Below are 16,176 nucleotides of genomic sequence, written 5' to 3' on the forward strand. Positions count from 1 at the left end.
GACATCCAAATTACAACTTTTCCGGGTTTCTGCTGTTTAAAGTTCTTGGCTGTCTCTTCAAATAATTTTATATAGAAAGTGAAAAGACAGCAGCCTCCAATTACTCTATTTTCTTCTATCCCATTAGGCTCCTATACTAGATCCTTCTTTTAAACACCAATTCAGGCTGATTTTTATTAAAGTACAAAAATTTGAATGATTTATGTTTCCTATAATTGGTGTTAGTAGTGATGCAATGACTGCTTTCCTTCTCATCGCCCTCATGTCTAATAATGGGCTTTAGGACATGTAATTGTAAAATTCAGACCACATTTAAAGCTTACACAGGGTAGATTGCCTTTTTACTCTTGTCACCAATTCGTTGGGGAGCTGCCTTTGTGCTGCAAATGTCATTACTTATTACTGTGGCTGGACTCTAGCAGTCTAACCGATGTATTGTACTAAACATCTTATTACGAGACTTGACAGTGTTCAGACATAAGCATGTATCAATTAAACATCTTGAGTTCACTCCAGATAAATGTATGATGAGTTTGGGATCCTGGTGGTCCTTTTAAAAAACTCTAGGGTATAGGGTAAGTGTGGTTTATTAGGGAAGATTTACTCCACACTGACATTTTGCCAGCATCTGTAGCATTGCTGGTCTGTCAGGCAAACAATGGGTATTTAAAATATTAATTTAAATCCAGATGAATGACTTTCAAGTTCACTTAAAAGTATACTGGTATAGTTCAGACATACTCAGTTAAACATCTGCAATGTATTGTACTGGGCAAAAAAAAAATGTTGAACAAAAAAAAGGAAAGACTCACTTATAATGTCACCAATGCCTGAGTTTTCAGAAGCTTTGTAAGCGCAGGGAACATAAAAGGAAAAAATGAGCTCACTGTAGAGTACACAGGATTGACATTACTGGATTTCTGGATTTTGTTGTATTTAGGACTTAGAACAAATGTCTGTAAACCAACCAAGTAAAAATGAATAGTGAATTCTCCAACAGTGCTTGTTGCCTAAAGATAAGACTTTTAACATAATACTTTTCAATGAAATTCATTGTTCTATCCATATAATGCAACTGTATTTAATACATGGGTAAACTGAGGTAGAGGTTGAAATATTTTATCCTGAGATCAAAAAGCAGAACTGGCTTCCTATCCATGTTACTTTGATATTCTTTCTTTGTATAATGAAACTTCAGTTTCATTGTTTGCTGGAGATGACAGATAAAACAGAAGAAAATGAGTAATACGCAGCAATGTTTTTCCCTTTACATTGAAGTTTCCTAACTTCAGGCTTCTCTGCTTATTTACATAGGTATATATGCCATTCACCTGTTGACTAAATTAAAATAAGAGGAACATATTCTTACTGTTATACATGCCATAAAGCAAATATTTACATCTCATCAACTCCAATTATTTAAGTTAACCTAGGTAAGGCACTACATATTTTAACTACAAAGCATATTGTAAGGAGTAGTCTGACAGAAGCAGAGGTTCACAAAGATTCAGCTAGTCTAAAACAACAGCTAATCTCAAATCAGTTCTTACACATGTGGATGCACTGGGTAACAATTCAAGTGTAATACTCAAACCTCTCTTAACTTATAGAAAAATCAATGTGACCCCTTGCAGGAATGTAAGTCTGGAGCGATTACATGATGTTTAATAGGAATTGCCACTGTGAGAGAGAGAAGACATTCAGGCATGATTGTTTTTTTTTCAATTACTTCTTCCTTGATGTCCATGAGATGAAATCAGAGTTGCCCTCTTGGCAACTTTTCCCACTGTGCTATACCTGTAAGGCAGAGCTAAGAGCCTTATTAGCAAAGGAAGCAGCATTTATTATGGAACAATGGCTTAATTTGGGTTTCACACCATGACTGATGTGGAAGGCACCATTCAATCAGATGGATGAGTGCAGCCAAAAGATATATCTTGGGGTTTTTTTGTTGTTTTTTTTTTTCAATCAATGGGAGAAAAGATTCCAAGTTTCAGGACAAACTGCTGCAGCATTGCATCTGATCAGAAAATGCCAACCATAAGCAAGAAAAGGTGGGTGAATAGGAAGCTGTAACTTCTCACCTTCTGCTAAATAGGGTTGCTGCCTTCTGAACTAAAGTATTTAACACTCCTCAAGAAAAAGCTGTCTGCCCATGCTTTTGATTGTCACAAAAATCAGACTCCTCATTACATCTTGCCAGTTTGGAACTAGGGGAACACTGAAAAGCTGAACTAGCTGATATCCATTTCCTTTGGAATAATAATACACTGAAATTAATTTGAGAGTGATCTTCTACTTGCTCTGTGGGAGGGTACATGGCCTGAATATGCCAGTACTTATAAGAAACTGATCTACAGAATGTCTTTGGAAAGGTGCTGTTGTACTTAAAGTAACAAGGCACTTTCCAGTGATGGAAAGAATTCCTTTTTTGAGTGTAAAATCAAAACCGAAGAAATACTTGTTTGCTATTGTCATTAACCAAACCCCACATTGGACACGTGTGTGATATCACTTTAATCGGCATCCAGAACGAGAATATGAAATAGGTGTATTCTAAACACAGAAAAAAAAAAAAAAAAAAAAAAAAAGCATCATAGCCACTGAAACTGGGTAAATAGTAAGGAAATTGTGACACAGATATCTGAGCTAGCAGTGCCACCTAGCCATTGCTTCAGAATTGTAGTGCAGCTCTTTCAAATGTTTCAAGGATGCTTTCCCATTTGTTCAATCATTTTTTAAAGTATAATTACCAGAGTGCTTATGTTTTGCCGTTAATGCTGTCATGTCTTTTAAACTAATTGGTCTTCTACAGAAAATTTAACTGAAAATTAGCACATCCTTTAATAATATTGCTTTAACTTTAATAGCAATTTGCCTTTCATTTATAATTACACTAAAATTGTCATTTTTCAAGTTATATCTGCCTTTTTTGTGTTTACTAGTGGGTTTTTAAATGAATTTAAGACTCCTCCTCCTCCACTAGATGTGGCTTTAACCTCACTTTCAAACAAATATTTTAAATTGATTTTCTCATTCAGTTGGAGGAATAACATATGTCCAAACCTGAGGAATGACTGAGCTAACATCAGTAATTCATATCAATAACAAAAGGGTCTTTGAGACAGAATAAACAGCAGACAATAAATAACAGCATTTCACCATTTGAAAATCTATTAATTCTTAAACTATTGTCCAAAATTTAAAGAACTTTGGGGCACTTTAAGTTACAAGATGCTGCTTACTAATTCTCTGAACAGAATTGCATGAAAAATAGTCTTGTGTTCATATCAAAGATTAGATTAGTTTCTTTTCTGCATAAACAAGCCTGTGAGGATCCCTTAGGGAGAACTCTTGAGTACGAGATATAATGAAAAGTTATTTTTAACTGTTTTAATGATTTTATTCCATTCTGTAATTTCATTTTTATGAAGAAAAAGTAGGATTTGGTAATACAGAAAACAATCAAGACCTGAAGTTCTAGCACAAGCAAATGAATTCCAGGGTAGTGAATGTTAGGTGGTATCATCTGGTGCTGGAGATCCTTGTAGGTGTGGGAGGGACACCAGCCTGCCAGAACTGCTGCAGTTCTCGTGTCTTCAGTGCCAAAAGGAGGAACAGGGAAGCTTTGGCTCCCAGGCCAACTGCTCAGACCTTTGAAGGTACTGTGTGTTGAAAAGTGGTTTCCTTCATGTACAGGATTTTATGGAATAACTATCTCAACAAGACCCAGAAAGGAGTACTTCTGCTCAAATATTTGCTCCTTTGACTATCCTATGTCATATAACTTTTCTATAGCTGAAGATAACATTTTTAAAAACCAGTTACATAATCTAAAAGATGCTTCCAATCCCATACTTTTTAGCTACACTTCACTTGGTGATGAAGGCATGCCTTGCTTTCCAGAAGTGGTGCTGTCTTGAGACTGACAGACGTGTTTTATTTCCCTGGGTTTGAATACACTACGACAAATAAATAGTAATATATCATTTAAGTACCTGATAGCAGTAGATGTCTCTTCAAAGACATATTAATGATTACCTGGAGCCACTGCCACAGTTAGAACATGAACCAAGCCCACAGCCTTCCCACAGAGCACAGTAAAGCTCTTGAACCAAAGCTGGTGAGATCACTGCTCCAACTCATCAGAAACACAGTGCAGGTTTTGTGCTTGTTATTGTCCTCTGAGCAATGGTTCTTGAGCTACTGCACTGTGAATCCTGGGCTGTGGAAAATATTGCCTTTGCTGCAAAGCCAAACTGTGTGTAGGTGACCAGTACATGACACTTTGAAAACTAAACTACATTAAACCTCTTACCTTTGAAATTAGGAAATAACAGAAAATTTCAAACTTAAAACGTCCAGTATTGTAATCTTCTAGGGAATAATGCTAAACTAGCAGAACATAAAGATCTCCAGCACCCACTGAACAACACTTGAACTAGAAAGTTACCACATTTTCTAATCTGTCATTCATTAGTTGAGTTTAATGCACTACTATAATATTATAAAACTATAAAAAATAAAATAATAATTTAACACTGATTAATACTGTATTACTATTATTATTATTATTAGTAGTAGTAGTAGTAGTATCCAATAACTGAATACTTAAGAAAATTATTTAAAATATATTTTGTAGCTTTTCCCCTATACATATGTCTATATGCATGTTTCAAATGACCCACAGGTCAGAAATAATACCATATGCATGGCTATTATTCGATTTTCTAATCTTTCTTACATTTGTTTTACTACAAAACCCCACTACTGTGGGAAGAGATGAAGTCTTAAAGGAGCAGTTCATGAACATTTGCATTGTACACTATATAAGGAATTTTCATAACAGAGACATCAACAGAGATAATAAACTGGAATTTTTCTATCAAAAATAAGCAGTAAAACCCACTGAATCACTAAGTAGATAGAATAATGAACTATATACTTGTCTCCAAGTGAGCTGGCAAAAGACAGCAGAGTGCACATTATATATTTCTTACAGAATTCCCGTGCAATTCATAGGATGAAAGCATGACTACGGATCTCACAATTTATCTAGGATTTGGAGTTCAGTTTGTCCATACTGGCAAGTATGGAGTTAGATACATGAAATAGAAGCTGTTTGCTAAAAGCAAGTGTAATTTAGGAAAAAAAAAAAAAAGGTAAGAGATAATATAGTGAAAATAGATTAGTTTGTGTGAGAAACACTCTTTTCCTTGAAGAAGAAGTGAGAGGAGAACACACCTTCCCCATGAGAATATGGATAGTAAAGGGGAAACATCTCACACATTTTATACTTTCTGAAGGGTCAGGAAGAATGGTACTTTTCCAACTCTTTGCTGAGCCTTTGAGGAATAAAGAGAAAATAACACTGCCACTGATCAGAAAACTGGTGAAAGAAAAGACAGGATAGTGAACAATTCTAACTGACTGAATCATTGCCTTTCTTCTTGATTAGTATTGTTTTTAAGTAGAGAATTTTCTACTCTTGTTACCACATTTCTCTAGCTTCAGGCTGCACTGTCCCTGACACATAATATGACAACTTAGATGTGAAAATGTTTAGAGAAAGGATTTTTATAGAATGGAACTGCAAAAACAGAGGGGCATGTTGTCCAAAACTATGAGTTAATAAAAGCTAGCAATAACTAAAAACATTAAAATTTCTGAACAGGCAGGCTGTACTTATTTTTCATTGCATCACTCTTATTTACTTGAGACACCTTTGCACAAGGAAGCAAGGATGTCCACAGTATCTCACTCTCTTTCTATGGCAATGCCAGTGACAACCAGAAGGATTAACTCTACTTTTTTTCTTGATTCTGAAGTGCCCTACTGAACAATACATTCAGAGACATTGACTTAGATAATAATGGGAGTAGATAAACAGCTGTAAGTAACATTTGGAACCTTCATGTTAAATTATTTCCATTTATAATGTGAAAATGCAAAAAAAATTATAGGTAGAGATTTTAATTAGAGAAGGTACAGAGTTTAGGAGTCCTTGCTTAGGTTTTCTGAATTTGTCACATCTACAAAATATTGTAAATAACTTTCAAGAAAAGCATTTTCTGAGGTTACCGAAAACTCCTAGGGCATTAGAATAGAATTTTATCTGTGTAGACTCATTTATCTGTGGATGGCACATATGGAAAATATAGCAGCAAAAACTACAAAATACACACAGAGAAAGACTGGTCTGAAAACTTAGCTAATATGAGGAGGATGAAAAGGAGCATGACTGAAGGGTTTGCTTCAGAACTGTGCTATGGCTGCAAAACAAAAGCCCCAATGTAGACATAACCAAAGGCCACCATCTGTAGTTTCTGGCATGCACTGAAGTTTTGATTAATAAGAAAATTCATATGAAAAAGAGAGGATAACCTCTCTTCACACAAAAAGAGTTCATGAGATGTGTACAATGGCTTTCATGGAGTTCTATCAGTGTCCCCCAGCACTCATACTGAGAGCATTGCTCATAGCTACAGGAAATTAAAAGCTCAAAACACAGTTGATGCTGTCTGACAAGAATGGTGAGCACAGGGACTGACACACTGCATTTGGGTCTAGATTTTAGGCAGAAGGGATAACTTTTTTTGGAAAGCATGATCCTTAAAACCTGACATGAGACTGTTTCCTTAGGAAATTGTAGACTCATGGAAGTCCTAGATATCTCAGTTATGGTCTCCATGTCCAACTAAGAAAATAAATTAGCTTAGGTTGCAAAATTCTTTTGACATCTAAGAAAAAAGCATGTTCTCCTGCCTACTTGTGGAAAAGGTTCTACACCTTCACACTCTTTCACAACAAGTCTGATAGAAAGGGATGAAAAAGATTTGTTTTCTTACTGCGCTCATGAGAGAGTCCAGCACGCTGACAGCAAATGCGGTTCCACATGCAAAAGGCTGCGTGAGATACAGTTCTGTGTCGGGATCATCATCATCATCTTGGTCCAAGAACTGAACATTTGAATCATTTACTGAAAATGACAATAATAATATTAAGAGTAAAATCGAAAGGTGTTTCTGGGTCACCAGCATGTGACCTCACACATCACACAGCCAAAGAAAAAGAAACGGCATATGTCTGGAAACACAGACTTGTGTCTTTGACGTCACTGAAAATGAAATCAAGATGGATGTGAAAATGTGCATTTAAAAATCTGTTACTTGTTATCTTGCTCGTAAAAGGTGACACTCTTGTTCTTGACAGGTCCCTATCCCTTTCCTGTAAAGCAGCTTTGTGGCACCAGTTGCCTGTGCTCAAAATTAGATATATCATACGCTTGTATATTGAGACAGTCTTGGTATATTTGTGGGGTACAGTGGCTGAGGCTGTATGTGTGTACAGTGAAATGATATCACAAGATACAAAGTTAGAACCCGTTGTAAAATAGAGGCTGTCAATAAAATTCTGATATAGCCCACAGGCATCTGTTAGATGTGCTGCTGTGATTCTTACTGGAGTGGTGTTAATGCACTTAGGGCTCAAAAGAGGATAAACTGTCCCTTTAACATGCATCTATCTGAATGAATGAGCAGCTATGCTCTTGCAGCACTGCCTTTTGTTCAAATATTTGTCTCTATAACTTCACTTTCTCAGCCACTAATTCTACATTAGCCAGTGTGAAAAAGAATCTAAATCAGGCTGTTTTAGAGAAAAGACCAGATAAAGTAGTATTTGTCATTTTGACTTTCTCTGGCATTTCATTGTCACAGTTAAGCCCTCTGCCTCCAATTCATTCCAACCAAAAATAGTTGTTTCCTTGAGATCAGTGTATCAAGTGGATCATATTTCATGAAATATTTCATTTCCATATTAGTCTCCCTCAGGCATGAAAGCACAGACTGCTTAGCTATGCCATTGAAATACCCTTCAACTTACTAAATGACAAATTAATTTCAGTTCCCATGCAAGAAAGGGAAATGAAAAACTTTTTGAGCATTTGAAACTGCACACACTGATGATATCCCTATTCCCCATGTGAACACATCTCCTGAGTCAACTCAGCAAACTTTGAAAATAACATGCTGCTGCTAACTTGATCAGATTTCAGCTCTGGACTTCGAAAGTCAGAAATTCTTCTGCCTGCTATTCTGATCTTCTCATACAGTTTCAATCCTTCCCATATAGTTTTCTTGTACATCCACTCCTTTTCCAAACTCTGTGCTTACTATGTTTAACTTACAAAACATTAATTACTGCAGATAAAGCCTCATAATAGCTGTCTAAATGAGATGAGGATAGAATTTAAAATTCTTGCCTCTGCACTCCCTGATGTAATTGTTAAAACATAACACCTTAGTACTGTAATAAGAGAAATGTTCTGCCCTGGGAATCAGAAGACATTCATCCAAGAAAACACCAGGATCCACAATAATTTTTTTAGTACAATATCTATCAATTTAATCTCCAAATTCTTAAGCAATACAGTATTTGAAAGCCCGCTGTATCAAAATGTACTTTTTGAACAGCTTGTACCTCAGTGTAATTTGCTAGTTGAGAGTAGGCACTATTGACAGTAGCACTCTTTTCCCACTTCCATCTGGCAGATTAACACCTGACTTAGACACCGTGCTAGGCATGCGTGGTGTCAGTTCCTGAGGTACTAAAAATCTGTTAGGAATTCTGCAGGTGTGGGTTTATCCTCAGTATCTTTATCTTCCTGATGCAAGTTAGCACACTGGGATTTGTGGGCCAGGAGAGCTGGGTGCAAACAGGTGGTGCTGTGCCATAGGGAAAAGCTCATCAAACGCTGCTCCAAAGGCTGGTGAGAGCACTCTGTGTTGAGAGGAAACCACACAGGAGCTTGGCTGCTCCTCTACAGCTTCAAAACCTGAGTTTCTGAGAAAAAGCCTTACTCTACAAAATAAACATAAAAATAGCTTGAGGAAAAGTATAATGCTTGGGGTTTTTTTTTTCTGGTATCTTTTATTTCTTCTTGGACTTCCTGTGAAAAGCTGCCAAGGCATGTCCACCAAATTGACAACAGGCTGAAGTAACAAAAAGAAAGAAGAGAGAAAAGGAGAGAAAAATTGGTGTAGGAGAGTGAGGGCCAGGGAGGTGGGGACTTAGGCCAAAAAAAATGAATTGGTGAGGAGGTGCTATGAAAACAGCCGGCAGGTCAGACGAGTGTGATCAAAGGTTTACTGATGCTGCGTGAAAAAAAAAAATCATTAAGAAGACCAGAACAAGACAGTCAATTTCAACCAGAACCACAAATAAAACACATTCAAAGCAGTGCCATGAGGGTAGCCCCTCTGATACAGCCAGATAAATAAAGGAAAAGCTGATGACAGTAAGAACAACAACAGAAAATAACACAGTGATGTGAAGGAAAAAGGCACTTCTTACCCAGTTCAGTTATCATTAGAATGTGGGTTCCACTGTTTTTTTCCTGACTGATTGAAACCAAAGGCAGAAGTTTGCCAGGCTTAGCTAGTAAGTAAAGTATTTAGGGGGAAAAGAAAGTACAGAAAGAGAATAAAGTAAGGGAAAAAGACAGGTAAGGCTCTAAAAAATAAAACTGAAAAAGAAAACAGAAGGACAAAGGACCAATACAAATACAAGTTTGTATTTGCCATGAAAAAAACAGAACAGCTTCTGCACTTCACATCACACCACTTGACAACATAAATACCCACAGCTAGACTGGAATTCAGAGTCTAGTTACCTACCATCATCATATTCTCGGAGTGAAATATCTCATACTATTATATAGAGTTTGGTTACACATGATTAAACAGTTTTGGACCATGAAGAATAAACAAATGGCCTCTTACAATTGACTAAATGCACAGGAAATATCTGCTTATACTTACTCTGGCCTTTTTCCTTTTCTAATCTTAGCCCAAAGACCCTTGCTTGTTTGTTACACTATGTAAGAAGCATCTCCTCTGATAGAATATTTATTTAAGAAAATAGAGAAAACCCAAAGGAGGGAAATATATTTCAGTTATTTAAATAAAGTGAACCAACTGTTACTAAACTTTCTTTAGAGAGAGTAATTTAAAACAGTTATCAAAAGAGAAAACGTAACAGTGTAAAATCTAGTATGGGTAATTTTTCTGCATCTGCATAACAAGGAAAGTGGGAAAAAGACATGGGAATATACATGGAAGGATAAATTTTAGCTTTTCTTACCTAGCTCTGTTATAATAGGGATGTTGGCTCCTGTTGTAATGGAGGGTTGACGTAAAAGGCCATGGACTGGACTATTGTCTGGAGACGTCCTATCCATCCCAGGGGGTGTAAAGCCTAAAAGGAAAAAATAAAAAAAAAAAAAGAAAAGAAGAGAGAAGGTTTACAGAGGACAAACTACACCAAACAGAAAAAAAATTCTGAAGAAAACACCTTTCCTTAAACAGCAAATAAGATTTTAAAAAGTACTGCTTGTGGTAATACAGCCATGAGGAACAAACTGCTTCCATTAGTTAGTTTTAGGTTTGATCAGAAATCAAGATTTAAAATAATCTGTTTTCCAAGAGCACTACCACCCACACATGGTAGGGTTTTTGTAATTTTCATGTGTACCATTTGTAATATGCATTTCTATGAGGATTACAATTGTAGGAATATTGGGATGGAAGGGTCCAGTCTACAAGAAAAAAGATAGGATGAAAGGAAAAAGACACAGGTTTTCAAATGGTATGTGAGAAGATTGCTTGAAAAGAACTGAAAAGAATGACAATTTGAAGGAAACAAAGGTGGGAGAAGAAACGTGTTGGAAGACACTCACAGAAAAAAAAATCTGGAGACCAGCAACATTCACCTTTAAAAAAGACTGTTTTCAGCCAGATTCTCTACAGTTTGATATTGAGCTCTTGACATTGAGTGTTTTTATCTATTTTTTTTCTTTAAACAAAAAATACCCAAGAAAAACCTTTTGGAGTTTGATTGTAAGTACTGAAAAATGGGTAGTTATACAAAACCCCATGCAATAGCAGGATTGGAAATTCACCACTGAGACTAATGCATTCCACCCCCCTTGTACAGTAAAATTATAGAAAACATGGGAATGCTCATTTAATGTGATTGCAGAAATGATGGTAAAGCTAGAAAGTGACTTTATGGTTTCATATAGACAAATATTAAGGCAGCATTTTTAGACAAATATTTGTCTGCTAGGAATAAAGCTGAGCCAAGTTTACTTTTAACCACCCTTTAAAAAAAACACATTCTTTTTTTTTTTTTTTTTTTTTTTTTTTTCCATATTATTTCCAAGTTCTTTGACTTCACATCTGACATCCAGGGACAGACTTTTGGTCCTTTATCACTAGTTCTGAATTCTCCATATACTTATTCTCAACTAATCACAGCCAGATTAATTCCTGACTTAAATTCACTATCTTCTTGCAGTGTGGAAATTGTTTTGCTCCATTAAATTCATTGATACATTCACCTGGTACTGAATTCAGAGGAAGATGATATGATACCTTACCTTTCTTCAGTTTGGAGACCAATTTACAAACCAGAAAATCTCTAAAATAAATTGTTGTTGTTAGCATATCATACTGGTTTTATATTGTCTTAAGGACTTACAGTTCTCTTCCAGTGATAATTACATCACTCTTAAACTGCCCCTAAACTACAAGGGCCACTAGATCTGGGCTTCTTGATTTAATGGGATTTAATTTTCTACTGCCATTCATTTATCTCTATGTTTTGTCTGTATCGCATAGATCATATACAGGTAATAAAACTAGAATCACTGGGAAACGACTTTCTTAGCTCTGCAGAAGGTACTGGTATGAATTTCATTCTGACTATCACAAGAAAACTCGTTGCAACATGGTGATTGTACAGACAGAATAGCTTAAAAAGGGAGTAAAAGTCTGTGAAGAAAATCTTCAGGAGAAAAGAAGTGGATACGATATCTTCAACAGGCTTGCAAGACAAAAACATTGTCATAGAGAAACCTAAGTCAGTAGAGCAATTCTATATAATATTACCAGTGGATAGAAAATCTTTATAAAGCCGATTTCTTAGAGGCAATTGGAAATGTTAACTCAGTCCTGTAACACCACCTGTGGTGCTGAACTCAGGAAGACCAGCTTGGTGACAGTGAGTTGTGGTCCCAGCCAGTTTCGGTTTGCAGATGTTTCCTTGTATCTGGCACTATGACTGAGAGCTGATTTGGCTCTTTAAATGTTTACCTCTTCATGGCAGAGCCTGAGATTCCTCAGGCTCACCAACAGAGTCTGACAGAGTCTTTCAGTCACCACCTTGTAAGTTACAGGTAACACTGACACTCTCACAACAGCAGAAAAATTAAAGTGGGACTCCAGAGGGAGGAAATGCTATCTGAGGACAGGTGGGTATTAGTGTGACACCTCCTTCTGCAGCAGGATCCAGTGTTTCAAGCCTTGTATTCTGTTATGGAATGCATTCTTTTAGGAGATGCAAGATGCAGCCTTTGTCACATTAGAAAAAGCTCAGGTAGCTGCAGATTCCTTAAGCAGTTAAGGTGGCAGACCCAGCTGGGTCTCCTGCTGAATTACAAGTCAAAATGGCAACAGCAATACTTTTCATGCTCACTTCTCTAAAAGTAAACAAAACTAATATTGTTCTCATGCACTCCAGGGATTGTACTGCTCAGAGTATCCCTGGAGGCTCTGCTTCTCCCTTTTTTCCTGAACCCTTTCTCCCTTCATCTCAGGACGCACTTCCTAAGCCACCTTCTTGTGAATCAGGCCCTTCAGATGATAGGAGCACAGCAGTATTTCCCTACCAGTTAAAAGCAAATTGAAACAAGCTAGTGTAACTCAGCTAAATGTGCAAGTTCTTCCTGCCTCCCCTTCACTGCAACGTGCACATACACAGAGGCACGCTCACTCTCCACTGAAGGCCATTTGTAGCCACCTCTCTAACCCTTAGAATATTTGTCTTCCTGGGATGGTGTCAAAAGATTGAAGTAAATGTGGCATTTTTGTTAGACACAGACTGTCAGAAGCTCTGTAATTGCACACTGCACACATAGTGCATTCAGTCTGAAATGCAGGAAGCATGTTAAAGGGATTGTGTTTTCTCCTTGAATGAAAAATAGACTCGTGCCTTAATATTTTTCATCCTACTGTCTTGAAAGACGTGAGAAGTATCTGATAATTTAATTTCCCTGCTCGTACTTAATTCAGACACTTCTAGAAATTTGCTTTTAAGAAATATAAAAATCGTAGAGTATTTTCAGGAAAAGAATTTTGTGTGCTTATGTTTGGAGTCACGAGCTATTGAACACCTTCAAGACACATTCCTACTCCCAAGTCACAAACTAATTTCCATACACAGGCTGTCTATTTTTTTTCCTCCAGAAGAGAAAACAAAAAAAAAAAAAAAAAAGTGCAGGAAACTAACCTGCTTTATCAGAACTTTCATTTAAAGGCATGAAAAACTACAAGTGACAGCTGTGCAGATTCAGTGAATGTGACATTTTTGAATTTCTTCAACTTGACAAGTAAACACCTTAAATCGGTAATGCTATATGCATAATACATGACCTGTATTTTGACATCCATCATCAAATGCTGACTTGAGAAAATACAGGTTTGTACGTCAAGGAATAGCACCCATAAAGCAGGGAGAAATTCAGGTCACAGGGTATTAGGAAAAGTCTATTTCATTACTGAAGCTGAAACAAGCTAAGGCATCAGATTTAAGATTCATTTTCAGCTGTGAAAAGATTCAATTCTTCTGCACAGAGCATTCATTTAGAAATGACATGCTTTCCTCACAGCCTCTTTTCATTTTCCTTTCCATATTCCATTTTCTCCTTTCGTCCCCAAACCTTGTTCCATTAATGCTCATAAAAATCATAAAACAGGGCTGATAGTTGTGATCTTACAAACACAGCATCTCCTTGTTCTATAAACAACTGGAGGAGCTCTGGCTACAATTGCTTAATGGGAACAACCTCTACAGTAAAACCCACATGCCTGTGCAAGTCTGAGCACAGTGCCTGTGGAAGGAAATGCAGTGACAGTGGGGAGACTTCTGGAGAAGGGAATTCTCTTTGCCAACAATTAGGAGGTAAAGCAAAATCATATCAGTTCCAGCAGTCACTGCATCTGGTACTAAATGCTGTACTGGTTGAGTGGTTTGCTTTGTATCACTTGAATTTTTCTTTTTTTGTGGCTTGTTTTTGTTTTCCTCACTTATTAAACTGGCTTTACCTCAGGCCATGAGCCTTTTTCTCACTGTGGAACTTAGTTGTCAGTCACAGCCAACCCACCACTATTGGCTATAACCTACTCTACAACATAGAGTTATAGTATCATTTAGGTTCAAAGTGACCTTTAAAATCATCGAGTCCAAGCACCAACCCAGCACTACCAAGTCCACCACTAAACCATGTCAGTTAGTGTCACATCTAAATGTCTCCTAAATACCTCAGGGATGGTGACTCCAATACTTCCCTGGGCAGCCTGTTCCAATGCTTGACAACCCTTATAGTGAAGAAATTTTCACTAATATCCAATCTAAACCTCCCTTGGCACATCTTGAGGCCATTTCCTTTTGTTCTTTGACTTGTTACCAGGGAGAAGAGACCAACTCCCAGCTCTCTACAACCTCCTTTGAGGTAGCTGGAGAGAGCAATGACGTCTCCCTTATAAAACTGAGGAAGCTTTAATAGGAGGCAGCCCACCCCTATCTGTCTCTGAAACAAGATACTGCCAAGCAGTGAATTAAGAATATCACAGCTCTAAGAGGAACACAGGTTTTGGGCTCCTGACATGCTCCAAATCAGTAAGGCCTGGCAGTCAGCAGTCACTGCTTCTCTTCTGGCAGCAGCGTCCCTCCCTGACAGGCAGGGACTCCCATGCTCCTCATCAGATACTTGCTCTGAAGGAGCTTGAGTCTCCTGCAGTTCTCTGCAGAAAGCTGATGGTTCAACATCTTGGTTTTGAGCAAAGAGCATTTCCCAGCTCCCTCTAAGATACTACTGCTCACAAAAGTAGGCAAAAAACAATCAATTGCATCAGAAGCAAAAATACAATTCTTAAAGCTGTTCTCACCTTCATGGAAAGAGAACACAGGGGAAATTTCCTCAGTAATAGGAGGCAAGCTCTTTTTACCAGGAGATGCAAGTGCTCCCCTGCTCTGAGTTCAGCATGGCCAGGTGGCTATAAAACTTCACTGTCCCTTACAAAATACCACCTACAAAGGGACGAGCAGCACTGGACTGGTGGAGTTCTGCACCTCTTGAGCTAGGCTGACCCAGGGAGGCACTAACTGTGTCTCAGCAGTAACATGCAGGTTTTCTGAGATGCACAGTGGTACTGCCATGAAGTTCAAAATTAAAGAATATTGGGATGGCTAAACATGCTTTTTTTCCACTGAAAGCACCACCAATTTTGCTCTGCTTATGTGTGAGCAACTGGCCTGACAGCCAAATGATCTGCTGATTGTGCTGGCCATAAACCACTAATTTTTGTTTCGTTGCAGGTCACTTAACTGAGTAATGTCCCACAAAATGCAGGAAAGTTTGCTCTTCACAGCAGTAAATATATTCTTAAAGTTTGCTGAGGGGACCAATAAAAGTTCACTGGGGTTTTACTGTAGAGGGAAATTTGTCTTGTGGATGTGCACTGCTCCTGTACCACTGACTCCACCAAGACCTAGAGGGGCATATTCTCAAAAATGGATTTTTATGCTACATTTATATCTTCTGTTCTTAAGGATCATAATGGATCCTTTATGATTCTCTTCCCCTTTTTCTCTGCCCCTTTCATTTTTTCCTCCATTCCTTTTCAAAGGTATACATTTTACTAAACTGGAACTCTATGCAGGCAGAAGGCACTATCCCAAAATGAAAATCCACTTGACAGACCTAAAGGTTGTGGCCTTGTTATTAAAGCACCTTGTAAATTGATAGTGCCCTTTAAATAATGCTATTTTAGGGAAAGATGTCATGGCACTCACTGGGTGATATATGCACTGAAGTCCTCAAATATAATTTAAAAAACATATGTACATTCAGCTACCTCTGGTTCATAAGGAACCATAAGGATCATTCTCATAAGGAATATGAGACAACAATAATATTTTGAGCATATATGAATAACACATAAGTGTTTAACTGCCAAACACGCCCCCGACAGGTTATCGTGCAGAAATATGGGACAAGTCTTTTCATTAAGCAGAGCCAGCCAAAGAGAAATAATTCTCAAATAGGACCTCACA

The 16,176-nt window shown here is 37.5% G+C and overlaps 1 protein-coding gene across 8 annotated transcripts in view; it reads right to left on the minus strand.

Annotated features, from left to right (window-relative positions):
• Window positions 1–16,176, minus strand: part of KCNMA1 (potassium calcium-activated channel subfamily M alpha 1) — a 426,357-nt gene that overhangs the window by 12,905 nt on the left and 397,276 nt on the right. For 6 of the 8 annotated variants that reach the window (XM_053983344.1, XM_053983349.1, XM_053983348.1 and 3 more), the window contains 2 exons: window positions 10,144–10,257; window positions 6,849–6,979 (listed from right to left, as the gene is read on the minus strand). In XM_053983344.1, coding sequence (XP_053839319.1) covers window positions 6,849–6,979; window positions 10,144–10,257 — 245 coding nt within the window. Of the gene's footprint in view, window positions 1–6,848; window positions 6,980–9,354; window positions 9,439–10,143; window positions 10,258–16,176 lie in introns of all 8 variants that reach the window. The other 2 variants (XM_053983342.1, XM_053983341.1) reach the window with 1 other exon arrangement.

This window comes from Vidua macroura, chromosome 8 (genome assembly GCF_024509145.1).
Source record: "Vidua macroura isolate BioBank_ID:100142 chromosome 8, ASM2450914v1, whole genome shotgun sequence".
Lineage (NCBI taxonomy): Eukaryota > Metazoa > Chordata > Aves > Passeriformes > Viduidae > Vidua > Vidua macroura.